Source organism: Ursus arctos, unplaced genomic scaffold, assembly GCF_023065955.2.
Source record: "Ursus arctos isolate Adak ecotype North America unplaced genomic scaffold, UrsArc2.0 scaffold_22, whole genome shotgun sequence".
In the NCBI taxonomy this organism is placed as follows: domain Eukaryota; kingdom Metazoa; phylum Chordata; class Mammalia; order Carnivora; family Ursidae; genus Ursus; species Ursus arctos.
Genome location: NW_026622897.1, coordinates 13717386 through 13740354, shown reverse-complemented (window position 1 = coordinate 13740354; position 22969 = coordinate 13717386). Strand labels below are relative to the sequence as shown.

Sequence of the window (22969 nt, the reverse complement as noted above, 5' to 3'; positions counted from 1 at the left end):
CTGTGAGGGGCACCCATGAGGGAGTGTTGATTCTGCTTAGGACTTGGGAAAAGGCTTCCTAACTGTCGGGACTATTTGCTGTGGGTTTTGCAGAGTGAATAGGAGCTCAGTAGGCCAAAAAGTTGGAGAAGAGGCATTCCCATCAGAGGAATGTCCTGAGTCCAGGCCTGGAGGCAGGAACCCACTGGCCTGTCCAAGCTGGCTAGACAGGTGACTGTCCGGTGGGAGGAGGCTGGCTGGCTGAGGGTGTTGGCTATCGGATTGAGGGGACAGATGGGGAGAGAGGAGTCAGGGCCAATCCAGGTTTTATGAGGCTGGAAACTTCTAAGGTTTTGGAGGCTTCTTAGAACGAGAATACAAAACGAGGTAGAGGGGCTTAGAAGGGTCCATGTAAGTGGGAGGCCTGAAGCTTCAGCTTATTAGCTGCCTGGAAACCCCCCTGTGCGTGGGAGACACATCTTTCACATCTTCTCTCCTTCCTTTTAGATTTCCTGTGGCCCTTCAGCAGCTAGCTTCCCATGGGCAGCAGAGAGCTTCTGCTTTCTCCTTCCCCACCCGGGTGCCCTGGAGTCCCAGGCAGTGGTACGAGGCTGGATTCAGGGAACTGGAGTCCAGGTCTCTTCTGGAGGCAGGGAGGCAGCGCTGTTTGGCTGGGGGTGGGGGCCGGGAGGTGGTTGGGGATGACTTTTCACACTGAGTCTATGCAAATAGTGGCCTGCCATTTTTCCACGGGGGGCCTGTGAATTTGTCCAGCCACTGCTGTGAACACCTGAAATAATTCACAGGTGCAGAGGATTTTCTGTTTGTCAAGCACTTTTCACACCTCACCACATCCCAGTGAGGCAGGTAGACTGCCCCCTCTCCACAGAAGGCTCATGATTGGCCCCCGGGTACCTGGCATGCTGAACCATGGCAGGTGGACTTCACACTTCGTTGTCTCCCCGGTTCACCCAGCTGCCCCTTGTTCGCTGTCAGCCCGACAATATTTCAACCCAAGACGGCCTTCCTTGGGCATCTGCATGGGGCCGTGATTCACCATAGAAGTGAAACCACCAAATGATGTGGCTGGCTTTGATACCCTCCCATCCTGCAGTGTGTTCTGATGGTAAAGGCAGATGCAGGTAGGGTGGTGCTGTTGGCCTTTTGACCCTGTCTGTGTCTACATGTGGCGAGAGAGAGTTCTCACCTTTACACCCTTCCTGGGCTGATGCGAGAGCTCACACCTGGGTAAAATCCTCATCTCAGGCTATCACCTGTGCAGTGGATTTCTGAGACCCAGCACTGATTGGCAGGATCTTCTAGGTTGTGTGCAGCCTGTGTTTAATTTGGACGTGTCAGCCAGGGCAGCGGGAAGAGAGGGGGGCCGCTAATTGCAGCACCTTTAATCGAGTAAGCAGTACCGCGCATCTGCTGTGCTAGACACTGGGCTAGCTCCGTAAGGTTAGAGCTGAATCAGCCATGCCCTTGGCCTTGTGGCTTCCTCCAGCATCGACCTGTGCCAGGCCTGGAGCTGGGCGGGGACGTGTGGAGCTAGATGAGCGTCTGGGGGCCTGGGCATGAGAAGCTCAGAGTGTCTTTCAGGATATCAGCAGAGAACAGGAAAAGGCGTAACAGCCTGTACAAAATTGGGAAGGACGATTTCTCTGCTTTTCATGCCACCAGCTTTAGTGAAAAGCAATGGCCTTGACCTCTCTTGATTCTTTCTTGGCCCCAGACACAGGCAAAGATGAGCCTCCTGCCATCCTCACAGAAGCGTGCAGTAGACCCTCCTCTCTCTCCTGCTTCCCCTAATGGCAAGAATCAGATGTGGGAGAGAGCACTGAGTCAAAGCATGTTTCTGTTCCTGGAGAAGTTCTTTTGTAGGGACTTGGAGGAGATACATGGGATGGAAATGGATTGGGGAGGTCAGTGGAGACATTTCCTTCAACAGGTACACAAAGCTTTGGGAGCCTCTGGTCTGGGGTTCAGTACACATCAGGGTGATGAGGGCAACAAGGGAGAGAAAAGGGGAGAATCACCCAGGGATTCAGGTGTTTCTAGATGCAGCAAGGCCAGATCCAGAAAACCCCAAGCCTCTGAACCTGCAGCTGTACAAACAGCCCTGGTCTGTCATGTTTTCTACAATATGTGCGAATCAGCCTGCGCTGCAGCCAGAAAGCAGAGGCTTGGGTGAAAAGGATGCTGTGAAGCAGGAGGACCCCGGGGGTGCTCAGAACAAGTACCTGCCACTGGATGGGTGTGTGCACGCATGCGCATGCCGCCTCCCCTCCTCCCTTTCTGCCCCTAAAGATCTGGCAGGTATAACAAGAAGAGTCAAAGAGTGGAAGCCTCCTTGCCCCTGAACTTCCCACCAGCTATAGGAGCCTGGAGACAGCGTGGGTGGCTGATGGTTGGTGGGGTGGTTGGGAGCCACCTGGGCCATGCATGACTTCTGATCTACTTGAGCAGAGGCCTGGTTTTGTCTGGGCAGGGGCCTCAGCACAGGTATTCCTGGCTGGCCCTGGGGCACCTGTTCTTGCCAGGCTTTGGAGCTTTGGAGATTTGGAGCCTCTGGGGCCACCCCACGCCTGGAACATTACCTGGGAGAAGGTAGATGCTCTGTGATTCCCCAAAGCCCTTTTGTCTTACCTCGAGTGAGTCTCACAACGGTGCCATAAGGTGTATATCATTCATTAGCTCTTTGTTTGACAGAAGATGAGCTTGAAGTTCAGAATGGCCCACCCAAGATTGCACAGCTGGTGTGTGCTAGGACTGGGGCTCCAGGTTACGTTCCTCTGAAGGCAAGCCCTGTGCTCCTTCTGAATAGACTTTACAAAGCCTCCCTGTACCCTCTCCTCCCAAGAAGCCTGGGCCCTCCAGCCCCTAGAAACCCTGATGCAGCATGAGGTGGGATGAACTCAGTGACACAGGTGCCTCCAGCAACCCCTCGAAGCTTCCTCCCTCAGCATCTAGTGGGGGCGGTACAGTTTACCCAGAGTGAGTGTTGGCGGTCATCCGGGCAGGTGTAGTTACTGACTAACGTAGAGCTGTAGTTGCCAAACTTTCTGGATCCTGCCTGCCATCCATAAACAATTTTGAGTGCACACTCTGATATCTGTGTATTTATAAATTGTATTTGTATTGTGTTCCAGTGTAGATGACCATTAATAAGACACACATAAGAGGAGAAGGAGGGAATGAACATGCAAGAATACAGGAACACAGCTTTTGAAACACTCCCACGTGGTGTCTGAGCTTCTCTCTCTGGACCAGCCCTCTTGGCCACCCCTTGGCAGAGCCGTCCCCCATCTCTGGCTCACGGTGACACTGTCCCCCATTGCTGCTGGTGTCAGAGCAGTGGTCATTCTGCTGCCCTTGGGGGAGGGCCCTCATGCCTGCAGACCTCTCATGTCCGTGTCAAGGGGCCACTGTCTCCTGTTGCTATGACAGCTCATGCTTGCCATGTCCCATGGAAAGTTTTGTGAAATAACACTTTTTTTTTTTAGCTAAAATATATTTGTTGCAAAAGTATCGTGTTAGGATTATTGACAAAGCTGTTGTGGTTTTTACTTGTTCTTTTTTTGCAGCTCTTCAGTTTGGCGGTAGGCATGAGGTTGTAGGCGGAAGGAAATATGAGGGGTGGTTTCCCTTCTTCCCCCCGTCCCCGGCTCAGGGCCCCTGGCATTTTGTTCCTTTAGGACATTTTCCTTTCCAGAAGGCATCTCTGTCTCTTCTGGGATGGCCCGGTGTTCGGCTGATACTCATATGCTTAATCCAGACCTGTGTTCCCCGCTCTTTTATGACCTGTGCCTCACCCCCATACCAAGTGTACTATTATTTACTATTTTTCTTAAACCTGAGTCACTTCTTGAAATTAAATCTCTTGTTTCTTTACACTTGTCCTAAGCAATGAAGTCCACAAAATCCAGATGCTATGTACTAATTGTTCTTCTTAAACACATTGAAATAAGTGCATGACTATTGAACAGAAACAGAGCTCCCCACTATAATCACCTCCCGATTACCAGCAGGTGTACCCATGCTCTGGGGAACACTGGTGTGGAGGGCTGGACGGAGAGCTCTTGGCCAGGTTCCATCTGAGCCTGAAGGCCACCTCCTAATAGACCATTGATAAGACTTGAAACACTCAGGGATGCTTTCTCCATTCCACACCTGCCGAGAGACAGACCCTGTCCAGCAAACCGTAGGCACTCAAACTGGTGCTCTGGGGTGGGGGCAGCCACTTGCTTAAGCTGATGTAAAGGAAACTTGGCTTGACTCCCCTCAGGTGAGTGACTACAACTTACACTCCAAACTGGTGGCAGCTGAAGTGTTTTTATTTGCTTCCCCTGTTCATGGGGGCTGGGCCCAACGCTTGGTATCTGAGGAGGACAGTCTAAGGCTGGGATTTCTGGGATGGCTGGGACTGGCTGCGGGATGTACTATCTATGCCTCCCCCTGGATGATGTCTTGGCTCTACTGGGATACCACCAACGCTCTGTTCAGGGAATTAGAGCTTCTGGGTGTTATCTGCCAGGAAGACCCTAGAATGCTAGCCTCAGCACCCCAACTCAGAGCCAGGTCTCAGTCTTCGTAGGTTTTCTCTGTCGTCAGACACCTGTTGATTGGATCACTTCCCTCAAGATCACCACAGTAAGGGGGGTGGCCAACACTCAGCAGTCAATTTACTCCTGAGGCTCACTTATTAGAAATGAGGTTGCTTCTGATTTTCTCATTGACCTTATCTTGCTCAGAGGAGTATTAAAATGGAGTATTCTTGGGACTGGAATCTACCAAGAAATCTAAAATGTTTGTTTATCTTCAAGTCTTACTCAAAACAATACATTTCCAAACCTAAACATCTTTGTGTCTAACTTGAGGTATATTCACTATGACTCTTACCTTCTTCCTCTTTAGTGTAGATAACCGGAACTATTTCTTTGGGAAACTCCCTATAATGACTCTCCTAGAATAGACTTTGGTGGACCCATTGCCCTGACCTGCAGACCCAGTGGTGGCAGTCTGGCTGTAAGAGAGTCCCCTTGGGGGCTTATTGAAAATTACAGATTCCTGGGCTCCCACTCTGCAGAGTTGGAGGAGACAGATCTGGAAGGGGTTCCAGGTAGCCCCATTCTTGGAGAGATCCTTAGGGGGGCTCTGAAGTATTTGGGACCACCTGGTCTGCCGCTGTTCCAACTTGCCTAAATTACAGGGAAAACATGACTCAAGCTGGGGCCTGTGATAGGTGTGTGTTGAGGCCCAGGGCTGAGTAGGTAGGGAAGCAGCTGATGTTGAGATTGTGCCGTTTCTGCCTGGGCTGTCGGTTGCCAGGACCAAGAGGTTCTTGAGGGCTCCTACACCGTAAGCCCTGCCATGAGCTGAAGCGCGATGCTTATCTTCCTGTGTAGAGAGACTGCATCCATCTAATCTAAAAGTGCCATCAGGCCCTGTGGCTTCACTTAAAGAGCAAGGGGCCCAACACAGCCTTGTTTTCTGTCATGTGCACTCGTGATCTACGTGCAGCCCATTCCTGCCCACCCTCATTCCGACATCAGGATCAAAGGCAGACTTGTGAACAGGGTGGGCTCACGTGGCTCGGTGCCTAGCTAATTTCTGTCCTGAGGGGTGGGGGGCGGTAAAGGCTGCTGATAGTTCAGTGCAGACCTGCCAGTGCTCTAATGTTGTTCTAGAAGATTTCATCGTCAGCGAAGGAAAGTAACTTACTATCTGCTGTGCATCAGTGTGTGGTGCGTAGCGCACCACCTTCCTTTCCCACAGACCTCTCTCACTCCGTCTCCACTGTAACCGTGTGAAACTCATATTTTTATCTCCACTTCGATATAGGCAAGGAGTGAAATTTGATCTTGTTCAAAGTAACGATATCTCACCCTGCAGATGGCTTGCCTCTAGCTTCCTATAAGCTTCACCGGCTGCCCCAGGACGCGGTTCTCCCGCGGGTCCCAGAGTCTACGCGGGCACCGCCCGGGCCTTGCAGATAAAGAAGGGCCTGCTTCGGGTTCCTCTCCGGGGCGGGGGCGGCTTCCACAGAGTGCAGGGGGTTGCCCGGTCCGTCCTGGGAGGCTTCTGCTTGTCCTGGAGGAGGGCGCGGTGCGGTCTTGGTGTTGCGCCCAAGGACTCCCAGTGCCTTGGCGCTGGCCCCCGGCCCACTCGCGGAGGAAGCGCCCTCCCGGTCCAGAGCCACGGCGTCGAGCTGGATCTTTAGAAGCCCAGAGAGTGGGCGGGTAGGAGGCCCGCAGGTGCAGACTGGCCAGGCGGCGAGCCATGGCCTCCACGTGGCTGGAAAGATTCTGGCAAATCTGGGAGCCCATAGCTGGTGGGCAGTGGGGCTAAGCTCCAGAGCAGTGCTGGCTGGTGCCCGAGGCAGGGGGTGGTTGTGAGGATGGCCCCGAAGGTTGCTGCTACAGAGGAGGTCGGAGGGGGGCCCGAGTCTGGAAGAACGGGCTCCCTGGGTCTGTTCCGTCCAAACACTCTTGCAGCAAGAGACAGACTTGAGGGACCATGGGGTGCACTGTCTATATGGGGATTTTTTTTCATAGTAGTACTGCAAATGTATTTTCTCTTTCTGTGGTTTTCTTAATTACATTTTCTCTTCCCTGGCTGACTTTATTGTCAGAATACAGTACAGATACATAGAACCTACAAGATATGTGTCTATCGACTGTTTTATGTTATGGGTAAGGCTTCCGGTACCCAGGCTATTAAGTTTTTGGAGAGTCAAAAATTATACTTGGTGCCCCTAACCCTGTGGTTGTTCATGGGTCAAGTGTAAATTTTGGAGTTCACAATTCAGAATGAGTTTAAGCAGTTTGAGAAAAAAGAATTGAATTTTGCATCATTTTATTGCATCGTTTGATGAAATGAACAATAAAAAAAAATGGGGGACTCTGGCTCCCAGCTGCAGAGAAACATAGGCTCCATAAAGCTTGATGCATTGGGGAGCAAAGGGAACCAGATCTACCAGAAGTTCACAGAGGTCAAGACATCTGGTTTTCTATTGCCAAAGCTGCCCCCCCCCCTCCGCGCCCAGGCCCTGTTGTCTCCATGTCTGCCTTCACCAGTATTAATCCTAACACTTAAACCTACCACTTCCCACCAGGTTGATTATACTGAAATTTTGAATTTTAACACTTTCTTCTGATTTTGTTTGATGTATTTTAAGACCCCTTGGCAGTATGGAGCTAAAAGTTAGAGAGATCCAGCCACTTGTCAGAGGTTCCCTCTAAGTGAGAGGGGTCGAACCAGTGTTTGGTTTTGTGTTTTTTTCAAAATAAACTGGTAAATGGGAGTTGGAGGGGCAGCTGGAGGGAGGTCATGGTGTAGGTGGGTGTGCTGATGATTTGGAAACTTTCCTGGTTTTAGGTCAACTCATCCACATGGTTTAGGAGACATTGTGTTGCATGAAGGGTAATACCTGCATTTCCCCAAACCTGGCACATTTCCCCGCGACTGAGACTTCTGGAATGTGAGCAGATGGGACCCTAACTGTAAGGATTTTAGTGCCTCAGCTTTTTGCATGGGTTTTAAACATTATATTTGCATGATTCTTGGATTCTACAAAATACATTTCAGTGCATTTCTTTGACTTTAAGGATTTAGGGACCTCTTTCCAGCTGCAAGTGGGGATAATTAGATAAAAATAGGTTGGCATTTTATTTTTTTAAAAACAGCTTTATTTAGGTATAATTCACATAATATGTAAGTCACCCATTTGTAGTATGTAATTCAATGATTTTTCGTGTATTCACACCTGTCTGCAATCATCATCACAGTCAATTTTAGGACATATTTGTCACCTCAAAAAAAACCCCACCCGATCCTATGCCCTTTATCTTTAAACCTTCCCATCCCTCTCACCTCCTACCCTTAAGCAACCAATAACTGCTTTCTATCTCTGTAGATTTCCCTATTCAAGACTTCTGTGTGAGTGGAATCATAAAATATGCAGACTTCTGTGACTGCTTTCACTTAGCATAATGTTTTCAAGGTTTATCTAAATAGTAGCATGTATCAGAACTTCATTTCTTTTTATAGCCAAATAGTATTCCATCGTATGGGTATATATTACCTTTTGTTTATCCACTTGTTTCTTGATGGACATTTGGGTTGTTTCTGTCTTTCAGCCATTATAAACAATGCTGCTATAAACAGTCACATACATATTTTTCTGTGGTCATGTTTTCACGTCTTTTGGGCGCACAGTTAGGAGTGGAATTGCTGGGTCATACAGTGACTCTGAGGAATTGCCAGATTATTTTCCAAAGTGCCTGTACCATTTTATCCCCACCGGCATTGTATGAAGTTTTTAATTTCTCCACATACTCACCAACACATAATTATCTAAGTCTAGCTCTCCTAATGGATGTGAAGTGGTATCTCACTGTGGCTTTGATTTGCATTTCCCTAATGACTAATGATGTCACAAGCATCTTTTCATGTGCTTATTGGCCATGTGTATATCTTCGTTATAGAAATATTTATTCAGATCATTCGCTCATTTTAAAATTGGTTTGTCTTTTTGAATTTGAGTTGTAAGAGTTACTTATGTATTTTGGATACATGATTTGTAAATAATTTCTCCCCTTCTGTGGGGAATCTCACTTCATCGATGGTGTCCTTTGAAGCACAAAAGTTTTACACTTTGATGAAGTCCATTTTTTTTCTTTTATTGCTCATGCTTTGGGTGTCTTATCTAAGAATCTTTAACCAAATCCAGGATCATATTTACCCCTTCATTTTGTTTGAAAAATTTTATAGTTTTAGCTCTTACAGTTAGGTCTTTGACCCATTTTAAGTTTTTATGTAGTGTGAGGTAAGGGCCCAACTGCATTCTTTTGCATGGGGCTATCCAGTTGTCCCAGCACAATTTGTTGAAAAGACAGTTCTTTTCCCATTAATAGTCTTGGCATCTCTGTAAAAAACCAGTTGATTATAGTTGCATGGATTTATTTCTGGATCCTCAGTTATATTCCATTGATCTATATTTTTATCCTTCTGTAAGGCCACAGTCTTGATTACCATTGCTATGTACTAAGTTTTGAAATTGGGAAGTATGGATCCTATTTTTTTTTCTTCATTTTCAGGACTATTTTAGCTATTCTGGGGTCTTTGCGATCCTATGTGAATATTAAAATCCACTTGTCAGTTTCTACAAGGTCATCTGGAATTCTTACAGGGTTGTGTTGAATCTGTAGATTAGTTTGGGGGTATTGCCAACTTAACAGTGTTAATTAAGTCTTCTGATCCTTGAGCATGAGATGTTTTCCCATCTATTTAGAACTTCTTTATTTTCTTCAACAATGATTTGTAATATTTAGAGTATAAGATTTATGCTACTTTTATTAAGTTTACCCCTAAGTATGTTATTTCTTTTTGATGCTGTTGTGAGTGACTGTTTCGTAATTTCATTTTTGGATTGTTCTTTGCAAAAATACAACAAAGTTTTATATGTTGATCTTGGATCCTGGAGCCTTGCTGTGAGTTTCTCATAAAGGCTTTTTATCGAGTTGAGGAATATCCCTTCTATTCATAGTTTGTTGAGTACTTTTATCATGAAAGGGTGTTGGATTTTGTTAAACGCTTTTTCTGCATCTATTGGATAGTCATGTAATTTAAAAAATTCTATTGATATGATGTATTATATTAATTGATTTTCAGATGTTGAACCGATTTTGCATTCCTGGGATAAATCTCATTTGGATATGGTATATAACCCTTTTTATATGTTGCTGGATCCAGTTTACTAGTATTTTGTCGAGGATTTTTGTGTCCATATTCATAAGAAATATTTGTAATTTTCTTATGATATTTTTGTTTGGTTTTGGTAATACTGGCCTTAAAAAATGAGTTGGGAGTATTCCCTCCTCTTCTATTTTTCTGGAAGTGTTGGTGAAGAACTGGTATTAACTCAGTAGTGAAGATATTTGGTCTTGGGCTTTTCTTTGTGGGTAGGTTTTTGATTACTGATTTAATCTCTTCACTTGTTATGTCTCTGCAGGTACTGTATTTCTTTTTGAGCCAGTTTTAGAAATTTCCATCTTTGGGAATTTGTCCATTTAATCTATGTTATCTAATTTGCTGGTGTACATTTTTTTCATAGGACTCCCTTATAATCCTTTTTATTTCTGTGAGGTCAGTGGTAATGTCCCTTTGTTCATCTCTGATTTTAGTAATTTGAGTTTTCTTTTTTGTTGTTTCTTGGTTAATCTAGCTAAAGGTTTGTCAATTTTGTTGAACTTTTCACAAAACCAACTTCTGGTTTCCTTTATAATCTCCGTTGTTTTTCTATTTTCTATTTCATTAATTTCCTTCCTTCTGCTTGCCCTAGGTTTTGTTTGTCCTTCATTTCCTAGTGTCTTAAAGTGGAAGGTTAAGCTATTGAGATCTTTCTTCTGTCTTAAAGTATGCATTTACAGCTACAAAATTCCCTCTAATCACGGACTCAGCTGCACCCCATAAGTTTTGCTATGTTGTGTCTTTATTTTTATGCATCTGAAAGTATTTTCTGATTTCTCTTTTGATTTCTTATTTGACTCATTGGTTATGGGTCATATTTAGGAGTTTGTTGTTTAATTTTCACATATTTGTGAGCTTCTTAAATTTTTTTCCTGCTCTTGGTTTCTAATTTCATTCCACTGTGGCCAGAGAAAATACCTGGTATTATTCTATCCTTTTAAATTTATTGAAGTTTATTTTATGCCTAGCATATGTGGTCTATCCTGGAGAATGTTCAATGTGCACTTGAAAAGAATATATATCTTATTGTTGTTGACTAGGTTGAGTTGATTTATAGTGTTGTTCAAGTCTTCTGTCTCCTTGTTAATCTTTTGTTTAATTGTTCTATCCAATCTTGGAAATTTTCAACTATTATTGAGTTGTCTGTTTCTCCCTTCATTTCTGCCAGTTTTTACTTTATGTATCTTGGTGCTCTGTTATAATTACTATACCTCCCTGATGGATTGACCCTTTTATCATTATGAAAAGTCCGTCTTTATATGTAGTGACATTTTTTTTTTCAAGAAAGGGAGGGGGAAGGAGGAGGAGAGGGAGAGAGAATCTTTTTTTTTTTTTTTAATGTTTTTTTATTATATTATGTTAGTCACCATACAGTACATCCCTGGTTTTTGATGTAAAGTTCCATGATATATTAGTTGCGTATAACACCCAGTGCACCATGCAATACGTGCCCTCCTTACTACCCGTCACCAGCCTATCCCATTCCCCCACCCCTCTCCCCTCTGAAGCCCTCAGTTTGTTTCTCAGAGTCCATAGTGGGAGAGAGAGAATCTTAAGCAGGCTCCATACTCAGCATGAGCCTGATGCATGGCTAGATCTCACCACCCTGAGATCATGACCAGAGCCAAAAGCAAGAGTCAGACACTTAACTGACTGAGCCACCCAGGTGCCCCTCTAGTAACATTTTTTAAAAGTCTATTTTATCTGATATAAGTGAAACTACTGCAGCTTTCTTTTGGTTGCTGTTTGCATGATGTGTCTACTTCTGTTCCTTTTATATTCAACTATTTGTCTTTTGACTATAAATTGTATCTCCTGCAGACAGCATATAGTTGAACCATGTTGTTTTTTTAACCCAGTCTGACAATTTCTGCCTTTTTATTTGATTGTTTAATCCACTCATATTTAATGCTGTTATTGATAGAGTTGGATTTACATCTGTCATTTTGTTTTCTGTTTTCTGTATGGCTTGTGTCTTTTGTTTTATCTAGTTCTCCTTTATTGCTTTCTTGTGCATCAAATGGATATTTTTCTAATGTAGCATTTTAGTTTCTTTAATGTTTTTTTTATTATTTTTTAAAGTGGTTGCTCTAGGGTTTACCTTATACATTTTAGCTTACCAGAATCAGATTTAGATTTTATACTAGCTTAATTCCAGTGATGTATGGAAACATTATTTCTATATAGCGCTATTCTTTTTCCCCCACTTTTGTGTATTATTGTTATACACATCACATCTATTAATGTTACAAACCCAATGATGCATTATATTACTCTTATAACTGCAGTCATTTCCTTAGCCCAGTATAGCTTTGTTTCCACCCCCTCCTTTGTGTTGTTATTGACCAATATTACATTTTTCTATGTTATAGGTCCAACATTACATTATATACTTATTATTTATACAATTACTTTTTAATTAGTTATAAGGAGGAAGGAGAGAAATATGCATTTATACTTTAAAAATAATTATGTAATTACCTTTATTGCTACATAAGCACCTTTGTTTTCTTTGTGTGGATTCAAATAATCATCTAGGATCATTCGCTTGCAGCCTGAGGAACAACCTTGAGTAGGTCTTATAAGGTGGGTTGGCTAGCAACAAATTGTCCTAGTTTTTGTTTATCTGGGAAAATCCTTTTTTCACCTTCATGTTTGAAAGATTTGCTGAATATGGGATTCTTGGTCGATGGTTTTTCGTGGTTTTTTTGTTTTTTTGTTTTTTTTGGTTTGAACAATTTGAATTTTATTATTCCACTGCTTTTGGGTTTCATTGCTTTTGCTGGGAAGCTAGCTGTTAATCTTATTGGGGGTCCTTTGTAAGTGACCTGTCCTTTTTTCTCTTGATGCTTTCAAGATTTTCTCCTTGTCTTTGACTTCTGGCCTTTTTTACCATGACATATTTGTTTGTGGATCTGTTTGCGTTTATCATATTGGGGTTTATTGAATTTCCTGGATGTATAGATTATTTTTCAATAAATTTGGGAAGTTTTCTGCTATTATTTAAAAAATTATTTTCTCTGCTTTTTCTCTCCTCTCATTCCGGTGCTCCCATTATATGCATGTTGGTGTACTTTTTGGTGTGAAATGGTACACCATTTCTCTGGGCTTAGTTCACTTTTCTTCTTTTTTTCTCTGTTTTTCATCTTGCATCATGTCTTCTAATCAAGTGATTTAAGTTCTTTAATTCTTCTGTTGGTTTAAATCTATTGTTGAGCACTTCTAATGAATTTTTTATTTCAGTTATTGTACTTTTCAACTCCAGAATTTCAATTTGACTCTTTTTTTAATAATTTCTATTGCCTTATTGATAGTCTCTGTATCATGTGACATTGTTATCATATCTTTCTTCTTTAACCACACTTTCCTTTAGTTCTCTGAATGGACTTTTAATGGGTATCTTGAAGTTTTTTTTCTGTTAAATCCAACATCTTGTTGCTTTCCCAAACAATTCATGTTACCTGCTTTTCTTTCTGGAGTATGCATTATACTCTCGATTTCTTTGCATGTGTCATATATTTACTTCTGTTGGTAACTGGTCCCCCCCTACCCCAGGCTTGTTGTTATTTCTTGTTAATTTTTTAGCGATTGGCTGGATTATTTTCGTGAAGTCGGCTTTTCCCCACTAGTGTTTGGCCTCTGATGCTGTTCACTCTTGAGGGAGATGCAGCTTTGACTATGCCCACAGCTACCCTGGGATGACAGTGGTATCTATGATGCTTTTTTCCTTGCTTTTCTTGACCACACCCAGCTATTAAACTCCATTAGTTGCTGGTTGATTGCTCTGTTTTCAACAAGCTCTGGGGTATTAATTGCTCTACAAGTGAATCCAATCGAATTGTGGCTCCTTTGAAGGAATAGTTTCTGAGGTGTCTATTTGACATGTGTTTTGGCCCCACAAAGGTTTCTCCCAGCTGTCTTATTCCCTGGTTCTCTCCTTCAAACTAGCTAGCCTACAGTTAAGCTGTGTCTTCATTAAATCCCTGAATCTCCCTTCATTTGCTTTTCTCTACAACCTCCACTGTGCTGAGAGCGAAGCTTAGGTTTGAACTTCTCCATGTTCTATTGCAAAGGAAGTTAGTTCCTGTGGGAAGGTATTATGAGCTATCTGTTTTTATGGCCTGCTCCTCCACCTGCCAGAAAAATCTGAGCCAGGGCTATGGAGCTGGGAATGGGGACAATGGCAGATCCCTTTCTGAGAGCCTCCTCTAGGACCTGAGCACTCAGTGGGTGGGGAGCAGCAGCCTGAAGTCCTCTTGGTTTGCCTCTCCTGGTGTGGAAGCTCACCCTCATAAGCTCAGGCAAGGTAGTCAGGGCCCCAGTATTCTCAGCATGCCTTGTCCAAGGTAGTGCCTCCATCCAATGAAAGGGGGCTGGGAGGAAGAGGAAGCCCCCACTTCTCAACTGCACTCACCCAGACCTTAGCCTCAGCAACAGTAGCTAGGGGTGGGATGAGAAATGCTGAGGCCCCGTTCCTCCTGGGAAGAAAGCCCTCTAACTGGGTGTGATGGGAGAGGGAACCATGTGTTCCTGGATGCAGCAGTCTGGAGTGGAGTCTCTGCTGGGCTGAGTGAGGGCAGAGAGGCAGTGGTCTTGGTTCAGATAGCACATTCTTGCCTTTCTTACCAGATTTTCATAGATTTTCTTGGATAGATGTTTCTTCATTTGCTGTTTGCCCTTAGAGCCATTTCCAGAGCTTTAAATGTTTTTGTTGTTGTTTTAATTTTTCACCACTTTCATTGGAGGAGGGTCAGTGGCTCTTCTCATGCTGTCATGCTAGCATTTTTCTCTCTGACTCTTTTATTCTTGAACAACCTTAAAGATTAGGCTGTTACAGAGCTCTTGGACCAAGGCAGTAAAATCCTGTTTTGGCCTGAGCTAGATTCCTGATTAACTGAATATAAGTCTTAATACTGTACCCTTCCACCAAAGCTACCTATTTAGCTGCTGGGTGTTTGGATTACTGATTCCATGTATTCCATAGCTGAGATGATAATTACCTAAGTTCAAGTCACTCTCTCTTGCCTCCCAAGTGGTCTCCCTGCCTATCTGTTCGCTCTTCCCTAATTTATTCTACACACATCAGTCAGAGTGGTTCTGAGAACACATGTGGTCACAAGATTACACTGCTTAAATGTTTGATTGGTTTCCCCTTGTTCTTACAATAAAGTTCAAAATCCTTAACATGTACTGTAAGACCCCATTTATCTCTTCCACTTCCTCCTGTGCCCCTTTCTCTCTGTGCCCCACTTCCTTCTCCTTCCCTTCCTCTGTCCCACACCAACACATACTCTGGTCTCACACTAGTCTTTGCAGTTTTTATTGTGCATGTCCCATGCTCTGTCCTATTTCAGGCCCTTTGCACACACAGTTCTGTTTGCCTTTGATGCTGCTCTTAACTTCTGATTCAGGCCTTACTTAAATGTCACCTCTTCTGAGGAGGCTTCCCTAACCTCCCAGAATAGCTCAAGTTCCCCTGTTTTGAAGGCATTCTGACACACCATACTTCCTAGAATGTGTGTTTTTGGTCAACTGATTACTAGGATGATGTATAACATACCTCTTCCCCATAGAGCATGAGCTCATGAAAGCAGGGGTCCTGTCTGCCTTGACCACTCTATGCCCAGTGTCTAGTGCAGGACCTGGCATGGAGTAGGACTCCATAAATACGGTTGAGTGTGGGAATGAATGCCATGTGGAGCATAGAATGCCAGGGATAGGAGGCTGGTCCTGGGGCTCTACTTGGAGCTGATAGGGAACCAGAGGAAAAGTTCAGAAGAAAACTCCTCACCTTTTAATATTCATAACTACAACCTGGTCTTATCAACTGGCAGGCTAATGGACACATATTCCAATTCTTGTGGAGAATATCTTGGTACGTATAGAAAGTAGTCATTTCCCTCTTTCTTCTATCCCTGACACTGTGGTCCCTGAGCCTGTTTTAACCCATATTTGGAATTGTGAGGTTGGGAATATAGATTGAGACAGTGATGATTTTTTTTTAAAGCAATCAACAACAACCACAATTGCTACATTTAATATTTATTAAGTGCTTTCTTTGTGGTAGAAATACATTATTTCAAAGAAATCTATTAATCTGAAGCAGTAGGTCCTTTTATTTCTATTAGATAGATAAATAAGCTGAGTTTGGGAGAGATTAAGTATCTTGCTCAAAGACCCATTGGAAGTAAAGTTGAGATTCAAATTCATGTCTGTTTCGTACCAGCACTCAAATCCTTGACCTCTGTTCTGTGTTGCCCAGGGATTCTAGAATTCTGTAAGTGATTTCTTGCTGTCTGATGGTCTTCTGAAACTTAATGTAAACTTTCATCTGAAGTGCTTTTTGAAACTTACACCTGTAATTGCCTCAAGAGAGGGAGACTTCTCTTTCATCTCTTATCAAGAGATCACTGAAAACTAACACATTATGCCTTTGAGTAGACTCTCTCGCTGTAGACTTTCTTGATTTTACGAGGACATTAGCAGGAAGCCAAACACAACAAAAACAATAGGAAAAGCCCCTTGACTGTACTAATTAGGCAGCACGTAAACAAATATGGAAGAGAACACACGGGGGTTTATCGAATCTAACCCCTATTTAAGCTTACTACGTCTAAAATCTTTAAGTTTGGAAAATGCTTGTCAAAGGTCTTAGAACCCAATAGGAGGGTAGATTTGAAGACATATCTACAGGATGAAGTTTTGATGAGAGAAGTGGAAGCACAGATCTACAGGGATAAGTGAGAAGCTGCTTTTCTCAGCAACACGGTCCTGAGATAACTGCCTTGAAGTCTACACGTTCCAGAATCCTTGCTATTTAGTCACCAAGAGAAATTCCTCAGATCTTTAAATTAAAAAGCCAAAATTAGGGGCGCCTGGGTGGCACAGCGGTTGAGCGTCTGCCTTCGGCTCAGGGCGTGATCCCGGCGTTGTGGGATCGAGCCCCACATCAGGCTCCTCCGCTGTGAGCCTGCTTCTTCCTCTCCCACTCCCCCTGCCTGTGTTCCCTCTCTCTCACTGGCTGTCTCTGTCGAATAAATAAATAAAAAATCTTAAAAAAAAAAAGCCAAAATTAAATTAAACATTGGGTAAAGTCTTCCTGCTACCAAAATTGTTCAAAACTTGACTTAATTGAAGATACCTGACCCTTGTTAAACTTTTACCCTAATTATAGACATTTTTAAACGTGTACGCATGCACACGCTTAACAGACTCGTTTATTTGAATGCATAAAAATAAAAAAAACAAAAATGGTACAGAATCTCACTTCCAGAAAACTCTTTTTTTTTAAATTAGACTAATATATGTACCTGGTAATAAAATTTAAACCATGAGGGAAATAAAAATAAAAGCGCCTTCCCACCACCACCCACATCTGCCTCTGCCAGGTCACTGCATTATTTCTCTTCTGTATCTGTCCAGGAAAATTATATATACGCATATAACAAAATGTATATTCTTTTGAAAAATAGACATAAAATACTTAAATATATTTGTACAAATATATGTATAAAGTATATGCATGTAACAAAATATTCTTTTGAGAAATATAAAATATATAAATATATTTGTTTAATTTGTTTAAACATTGTTTCTTTGAAGAAGCCTGAGGTCTGCCTAAATGATGTTGCATCCTCCTACCCTTCCCCCAAGAGATTTTTATATTTCTGCCTGGACGGTCAGGGTTCAGTAAGGGAACAGAAACCACACCAAGTATTTTAATAGAAAGAATTTATCGTAGAGAATTGTTAAGTAGGTAACTGAAAAGGCAGATGGAGGACACTTAAGGTGTTATGGAGGTAGCAATTGTAAGAGGCAGCCGCTACCCTCAGGACTGGGAGGGCAAAGGGAAAAACTTGGAAGTGTTAAAACAGAGCTGGGAGGAGAACCTCTGCCCCCTGGGGGAGGATGTAAGATAAAGTAACATTATACTAGAGGCTTTGTGTCTCAAGTCCCCACAGATCGGTCTTGCAAACTTGGCTGGAACAATGACCAGGGCTGAAGATGCTTGGGGCATTTTTTTCCTGTCCTCCCTACCCACATCCAAATCCTGAATCTTACCATGCTCTGGCCTGCAAAGACAGGGAACTATCATAAGGAGAGTGCCAGAGTATAAATGAGGGTGTTATGATGGCTAGACTGGTTGCTTACTGTTCCAGACACGTGGAAGGAGGAAGTGGAGTAGAACAGCCATGACCATGACCTTTTAACATTCACTGACCCGGCCCACTAGTGAACTTGAGGCAATCAGCATGACTCAGGAGAGTAGTGAAGCAGGTTGGGAAAGGAGATGTAGAGGGTGGTCTCGAACCCATCTTTTCCCCTAGAGCCCCATGGTCCTTTGTGGGATCAGGACTAATAAAAGATCACAATAATACTGACTCCTTATTAGCCATATGGCAACCGAGCCATACGCACATCTGCATCTTAACGATAATAGTGGGGGGTTGAGAGAAATGCTCCCCCCAATCAAATAACAGCCATGAGTGGTACAAAATAGAACTGCCAATTTTTTTTTTAAAGATTTATTTATTCATTTGAGAGAGAAAGAGAATGAACAGGGGGGAGGGGCAAAGAGCGAGGGAGAATTCTGAAGCAGGTTCTCTGCTGAGCATGGAGCCCAACGCAGGGCTCCATCCCAGGACTCTGAGATCGTGACCTGAGCCAAAATCAAGAGTCAGAGCTCAACTGACCAAGCCACCCAGGAGCCTCGGGACTCCCTTTTTAAATAACATCATTTTAAACAAACATCTTAGTGATTTGAAGATGTTTCTGGGTCCTGTGGCTATATGCCTCCCTGCTATAGATAAGGAAAGGATGAGTCCTATTCTAAGTTGATGGTAGTGGATGTATTGAATTAGGGGATAGCTTCAGTAACTAGTTAATACTGTTACCTAACTACTGACATGAAGAAGCTTCATATAAACTATTCAAGAAAGTGTTATCATAGTTTTGGATATATCTAAAATTTTAAAAATTTCCAATAGCCTTACAGAGCAAGTCCTTTTAAGCAATAAAGGATAATGAAAGGGGTGCGGACGTTGGAGCCAGAAGTAACTGGGTTCCTGCTGTGGCTCTGACTGTAGAGCTCCGCAGATTTGGGTAACGATTTAGCTTCTATGAGCTCTTACTTACAGTTTCCTTAAAATATAGAAAGGCAATAATATTGCAGTCTAAAAAAGCAAAAACAAAAAGTGATGGTAGATTTTTTTTTTGGACTTGCGCATCTAACAGCCTATTTGAAAAACTGGAGGGGATTCTCACCTATAGCACCGTCGTTAGGACCATCATTGTTTTATTGACCCTTCCCGAAACCTAGAGTTAATGGAGAAGAAACAGGTTTTATTCAGTTTATTAGTTTAACATAATGTCACAGTTATGGAGACTTGCACAAAACCTGCATTTCAGTGCAACACATCAGAGTTTGAAGATGTACGACTTCCCTATATAAGATCCTAGGGTTTCCCCTGTTCATCTTGAATCATTCCTATAATAGAGCTATCCTAAATAATTTCTGAGGAGATCTCTGACTGGGCTTGAAGATGGTCCCACCTCAGCTCAGGTATCACACAGGAGAGAAGGGTGAAGGTTCTTTATTTCTACTGGGAAAATATACCCCACCATATTCATCTGCTTTGTGTGGTTCTAAATATTTGGTGTTGCCCTTTATAAGCAACACAGAAGCACACCCCCTGCCCAAGGTCTTACCAGAGACCATGTCCTTGTCCAGTGTACTTTCCACCTTATACATATACTCTAGTTGAAAATAGTGATTCTTATGGAGGCTTGGTAGAAAGGAAATGTAATCCTTGTCTTCCTACAGATAGTCCAGGGTTTCTCTGACGTAATGAAAAGGAAAATAGGTTTTGATATCAACCGTGGGTGCCTGAACTCATAGGGAAGGAAAGGTATTATTTGAGTAGATAATCGATGGAATCTTGGATTCTTTAAGTTTAGAAAATGTTTGGCAAAATCCCTTCAAATATTTCGTCTGTCCTTTTCTCCTTTGAGGGCTCCAATTACACATATACTAGTTTGCTTGGAGTTGTCCCACACCTCACTGGTGCTCTTTCCATTCTTTTTTTCTTCTTCTTCCCTCTCTGTATTTCATTTTGGGTAAGATTCTGTTGCTGTGCCTTCAAGTGCACAGCTTTGACTCTTCTGTAATGTCTAATCTGCTGTTAATCCCATCCAATATATTTTTTTCTCCTGGACGTTGTGGTTTTCGTTTCTGGAGCTATGATTTGGATCCTAAGAATAAATCTAGCAAGAAGGTATGGAAAACCTTTAAAGGGGAAATTGCAAAACATATGATAGCTTATAAAAGATTATACGGGGATGCCTGGGTGGCTCAGTCAGTTAAACGTCTGCCTTTGGCTCAGGTCATGATCTCAGGGTCCTGGAATCGAGTTCTGCACTGGGCTTCTTGCTCAGTGGGGAGCCTGCTTCTCCCTCTGCCTCTGCTCCCCCTGCTTATGTGCTCGCTCTCTCTCTCTCTCTGACAAAATAAATAAAATTAAAAAAAAAGATGATACAGATAAATGAAAATATATGCCATATTTATAAATTTGAAGACTCCACATCAGTTTTACCCAAATGAACCCATAAATCCATGGCAATCCCAAGTTCTAATAGAGGTTTTCAGTAATCTTGAAAAGCTGATTCTAAAATTCACAGGGAAAGGCAAAGTATCCATCATAACTTACATGTTTTGGGGGGAGAATTAAGAGGAGTATTTGTTTTATCAGTGATCAAGATTCAGTTTTTATTATGAAACTGTAGTAATTAAGATAATGCAGGAGTGTTCTAGTGATATACATTTAGACTAGTAGAAGGCAATAGAGAGCCCAGGAAAAGAAACAAACACATATGGAAAATTCGTTATGTGAAAGTGATAGCAATGAAAATCATTAGGGCAAAGTATGGAAAAATGATTTTCCATATAAAAATTAGATCCTTAGAGCACATCCAAAAAATGAATTCTAGGTAGATGAGTGTTCTAACTGTGAAAAACAGCACTTTAAAACTTTAAAAGAAAATTAAAGGATATATCTTGGAGTAGGGATGGATTTTTTTGTGTGTGATTTTATTTTTATTTTATTTTTTAGAGAGAGAGAGAAAGTGGGGGGGAGAGGAGCAGAGGGAGAGGGAGAATGCCAAGCAGACCCTATGCCCAGCACGGAGCCCGATGCAGGGCTGGATCTCATGACCCTGAGATCATGACCTGAGCCGAAATCAGGAGTCAGACAACCGACTGAGCCACCCATGCACCCCAGGGTGGATTTCTTAAAGAAGAGTTTTAAAGTCACAACGTCAGAGGACTCTTTTGCAGATTTTGGACATCTCTCTGTGCAGCTTTCCACTCTGGTGTTCTTGTCCCATAAATGTGAGCTGTGTTGGTCTCCCGGGTGCCAGACTCTTTCTCCTCAACCTAGACTGCTGGACTCTCTTTGGGTCCCACCTGTCTGTACATATATATATGGCCATGTATGTGTGTGTGTGTGTGTGTATACACATACATACATATATGTGTAGCACCAGAAGTGGAAATAATTCTACCATTATTTTTATAGTTTGAAAATAAGCAAAACAATTATATACATAAACACACACATAATGGGAAAAAAATGAAATAGTATAAAAAACACGCTGAGGGAAGCTAAACATCAAATTTGAGAGCACAGTTACTTGGAGAGGTAGGCTACTCTGAAGTTAATAAGCAGTGATGGTGAAAGTTTGGAATTCTTCGAAGCCTAATGGTAGGCACGTGGATGTTTATTATGTTATTCTGTGTACTTCTTGTGTACATGAAATATTTTATAAGAAAAATGGAAAGGCATACAAAAGGGAGAACAAGAAAAGAATATTGGTTAAAGATGGGGCACCTGGGTGGCTTAGTCAGTTGAGTGGTTAAGCGTCTGTCTCTTAGTTTTGGCTGAGGTCCTGATCTTGGAGTTGTGGGATCGAGCCCCACGTTGGGTTCTCCACTCATTGCTGAGTCTGCTTGAGATTCTCTCCCTTTCCTTCTGCTCCTCCCCCAGCTCTCGGTCTCTCTCTCTCAAATAAATAAAATCTTGGGGCACCTGGGTGGCTCAGATGGTTAACTGTCTGCCTTCGGCTCGGGTCATGATCTTTGGGTCCTGGGATGGAGCCCTGCATCAGGCTCCCTGCTCATCCGGGAGTCTGCTTCTCCCTCTGCTCCTCCCTGGCTTGTTCTCTCTCTCTCTCTCTCAAGGGAATAAATAAAATCTTCAAATAAATAAATCAAATCTTTTAAAAACAGAGTATTAAAGCACATCCTAGGAAGATAGGGAGGTGAAATGGAGTAATTCATGTGTCTGAAAGCCGCCTGGGCAGAAGGCATTGTTGGGGGTGGGGACAAAATGGTAGCCAGCAGAGCTGGTACACCTCTATCCCTCATTAGCAGGATCTCCGTAAGACCTGTGATTTCCCTGCTGGTGCTTTCGCCCTGGTACTTTTCTTTGATGAAACCCTTCAGAACCTTAGCTTCCACAAACACCGCAGATACTCCTCCCATGCCTTGTTGAGTCATCTGTCCACCACTCCTGGGTCACCCCCCTTGCTGGTGAAGACTCGAGCTCTTGGGTTCTTGTCACGCTCTCTGTGACCCACAGATGGTCTCTCGGACTTCGGCCTCTCCGTTTCTTGCACTGCTTTCCTCAGTGACCATCTCTTGCTTGGAGCTTCACCATAGCCTTCTGACTGATTTCCCTTCATCATCATCGCCCCCCTACCATGTCTGTCCTTAACACAGTAGCCAGCGGAGTGTCCTCTCAATACATGGCATCATGTCATTTCTCTGCCCCGAATCCTCTTGTGACTCCCCATTTTGCTCAGAGGAAAACCCAAACTCCCCTTATTGTCTTTGAGGTACTATGGTATCCAGCTCCTGTTGCCCATCTCCTGCTGCTGTCCCTCCTCCCCTGCCCCATCACTCCGGGCTCCTCGACGCTCCTGTGCAGCAGCCCCTGGCCGAGAACTTATGTTAATAAGGATATGACAGGAGAACGTGTTTGTGACCTTGCGGGCTTCAGTGTAAATGTCAGAGCCAAGCGGCCGGGAACGCCTGGCTTGTCCAACAGTTGGGAACGCCCAGCTGTTTCAGGGCAGAACACTGCTGAAACCTGATTGCTCTTGACAGTAGCCCGCAGGGTCCATAGAAACATGTTTAAGAATAGGACTCACTTGCTAAACATTACATCATCTGATCCCCTGA

General features: G+C 43.2%; 1 protein-coding gene across 1 annotated transcript in view; it reads right to left on the bottom strand.

The window, feature by feature from the left end:
- TMPRSS4 (transmembrane serine protease 4) overlaps positions 1-8098 on the bottom strand; it is a 73469-nt gene extending 65371 nt beyond the window's left edge. The window contains exons 1-2 of the mRNA XM_057316898.1: positions 8066-8098; positions 5951-6196 (exon numbers count right to left, since the gene is read on the bottom strand). Coding sequence (XP_057172881.1) covers positions 5951-6196; positions 8066-8098 — 279 coding nt within the window. The remainder of the gene's footprint in view (positions 1-5950; positions 6197-8065) is intronic.
- Positions 8099-22969: the final 14871 nt, after the last annotated feature.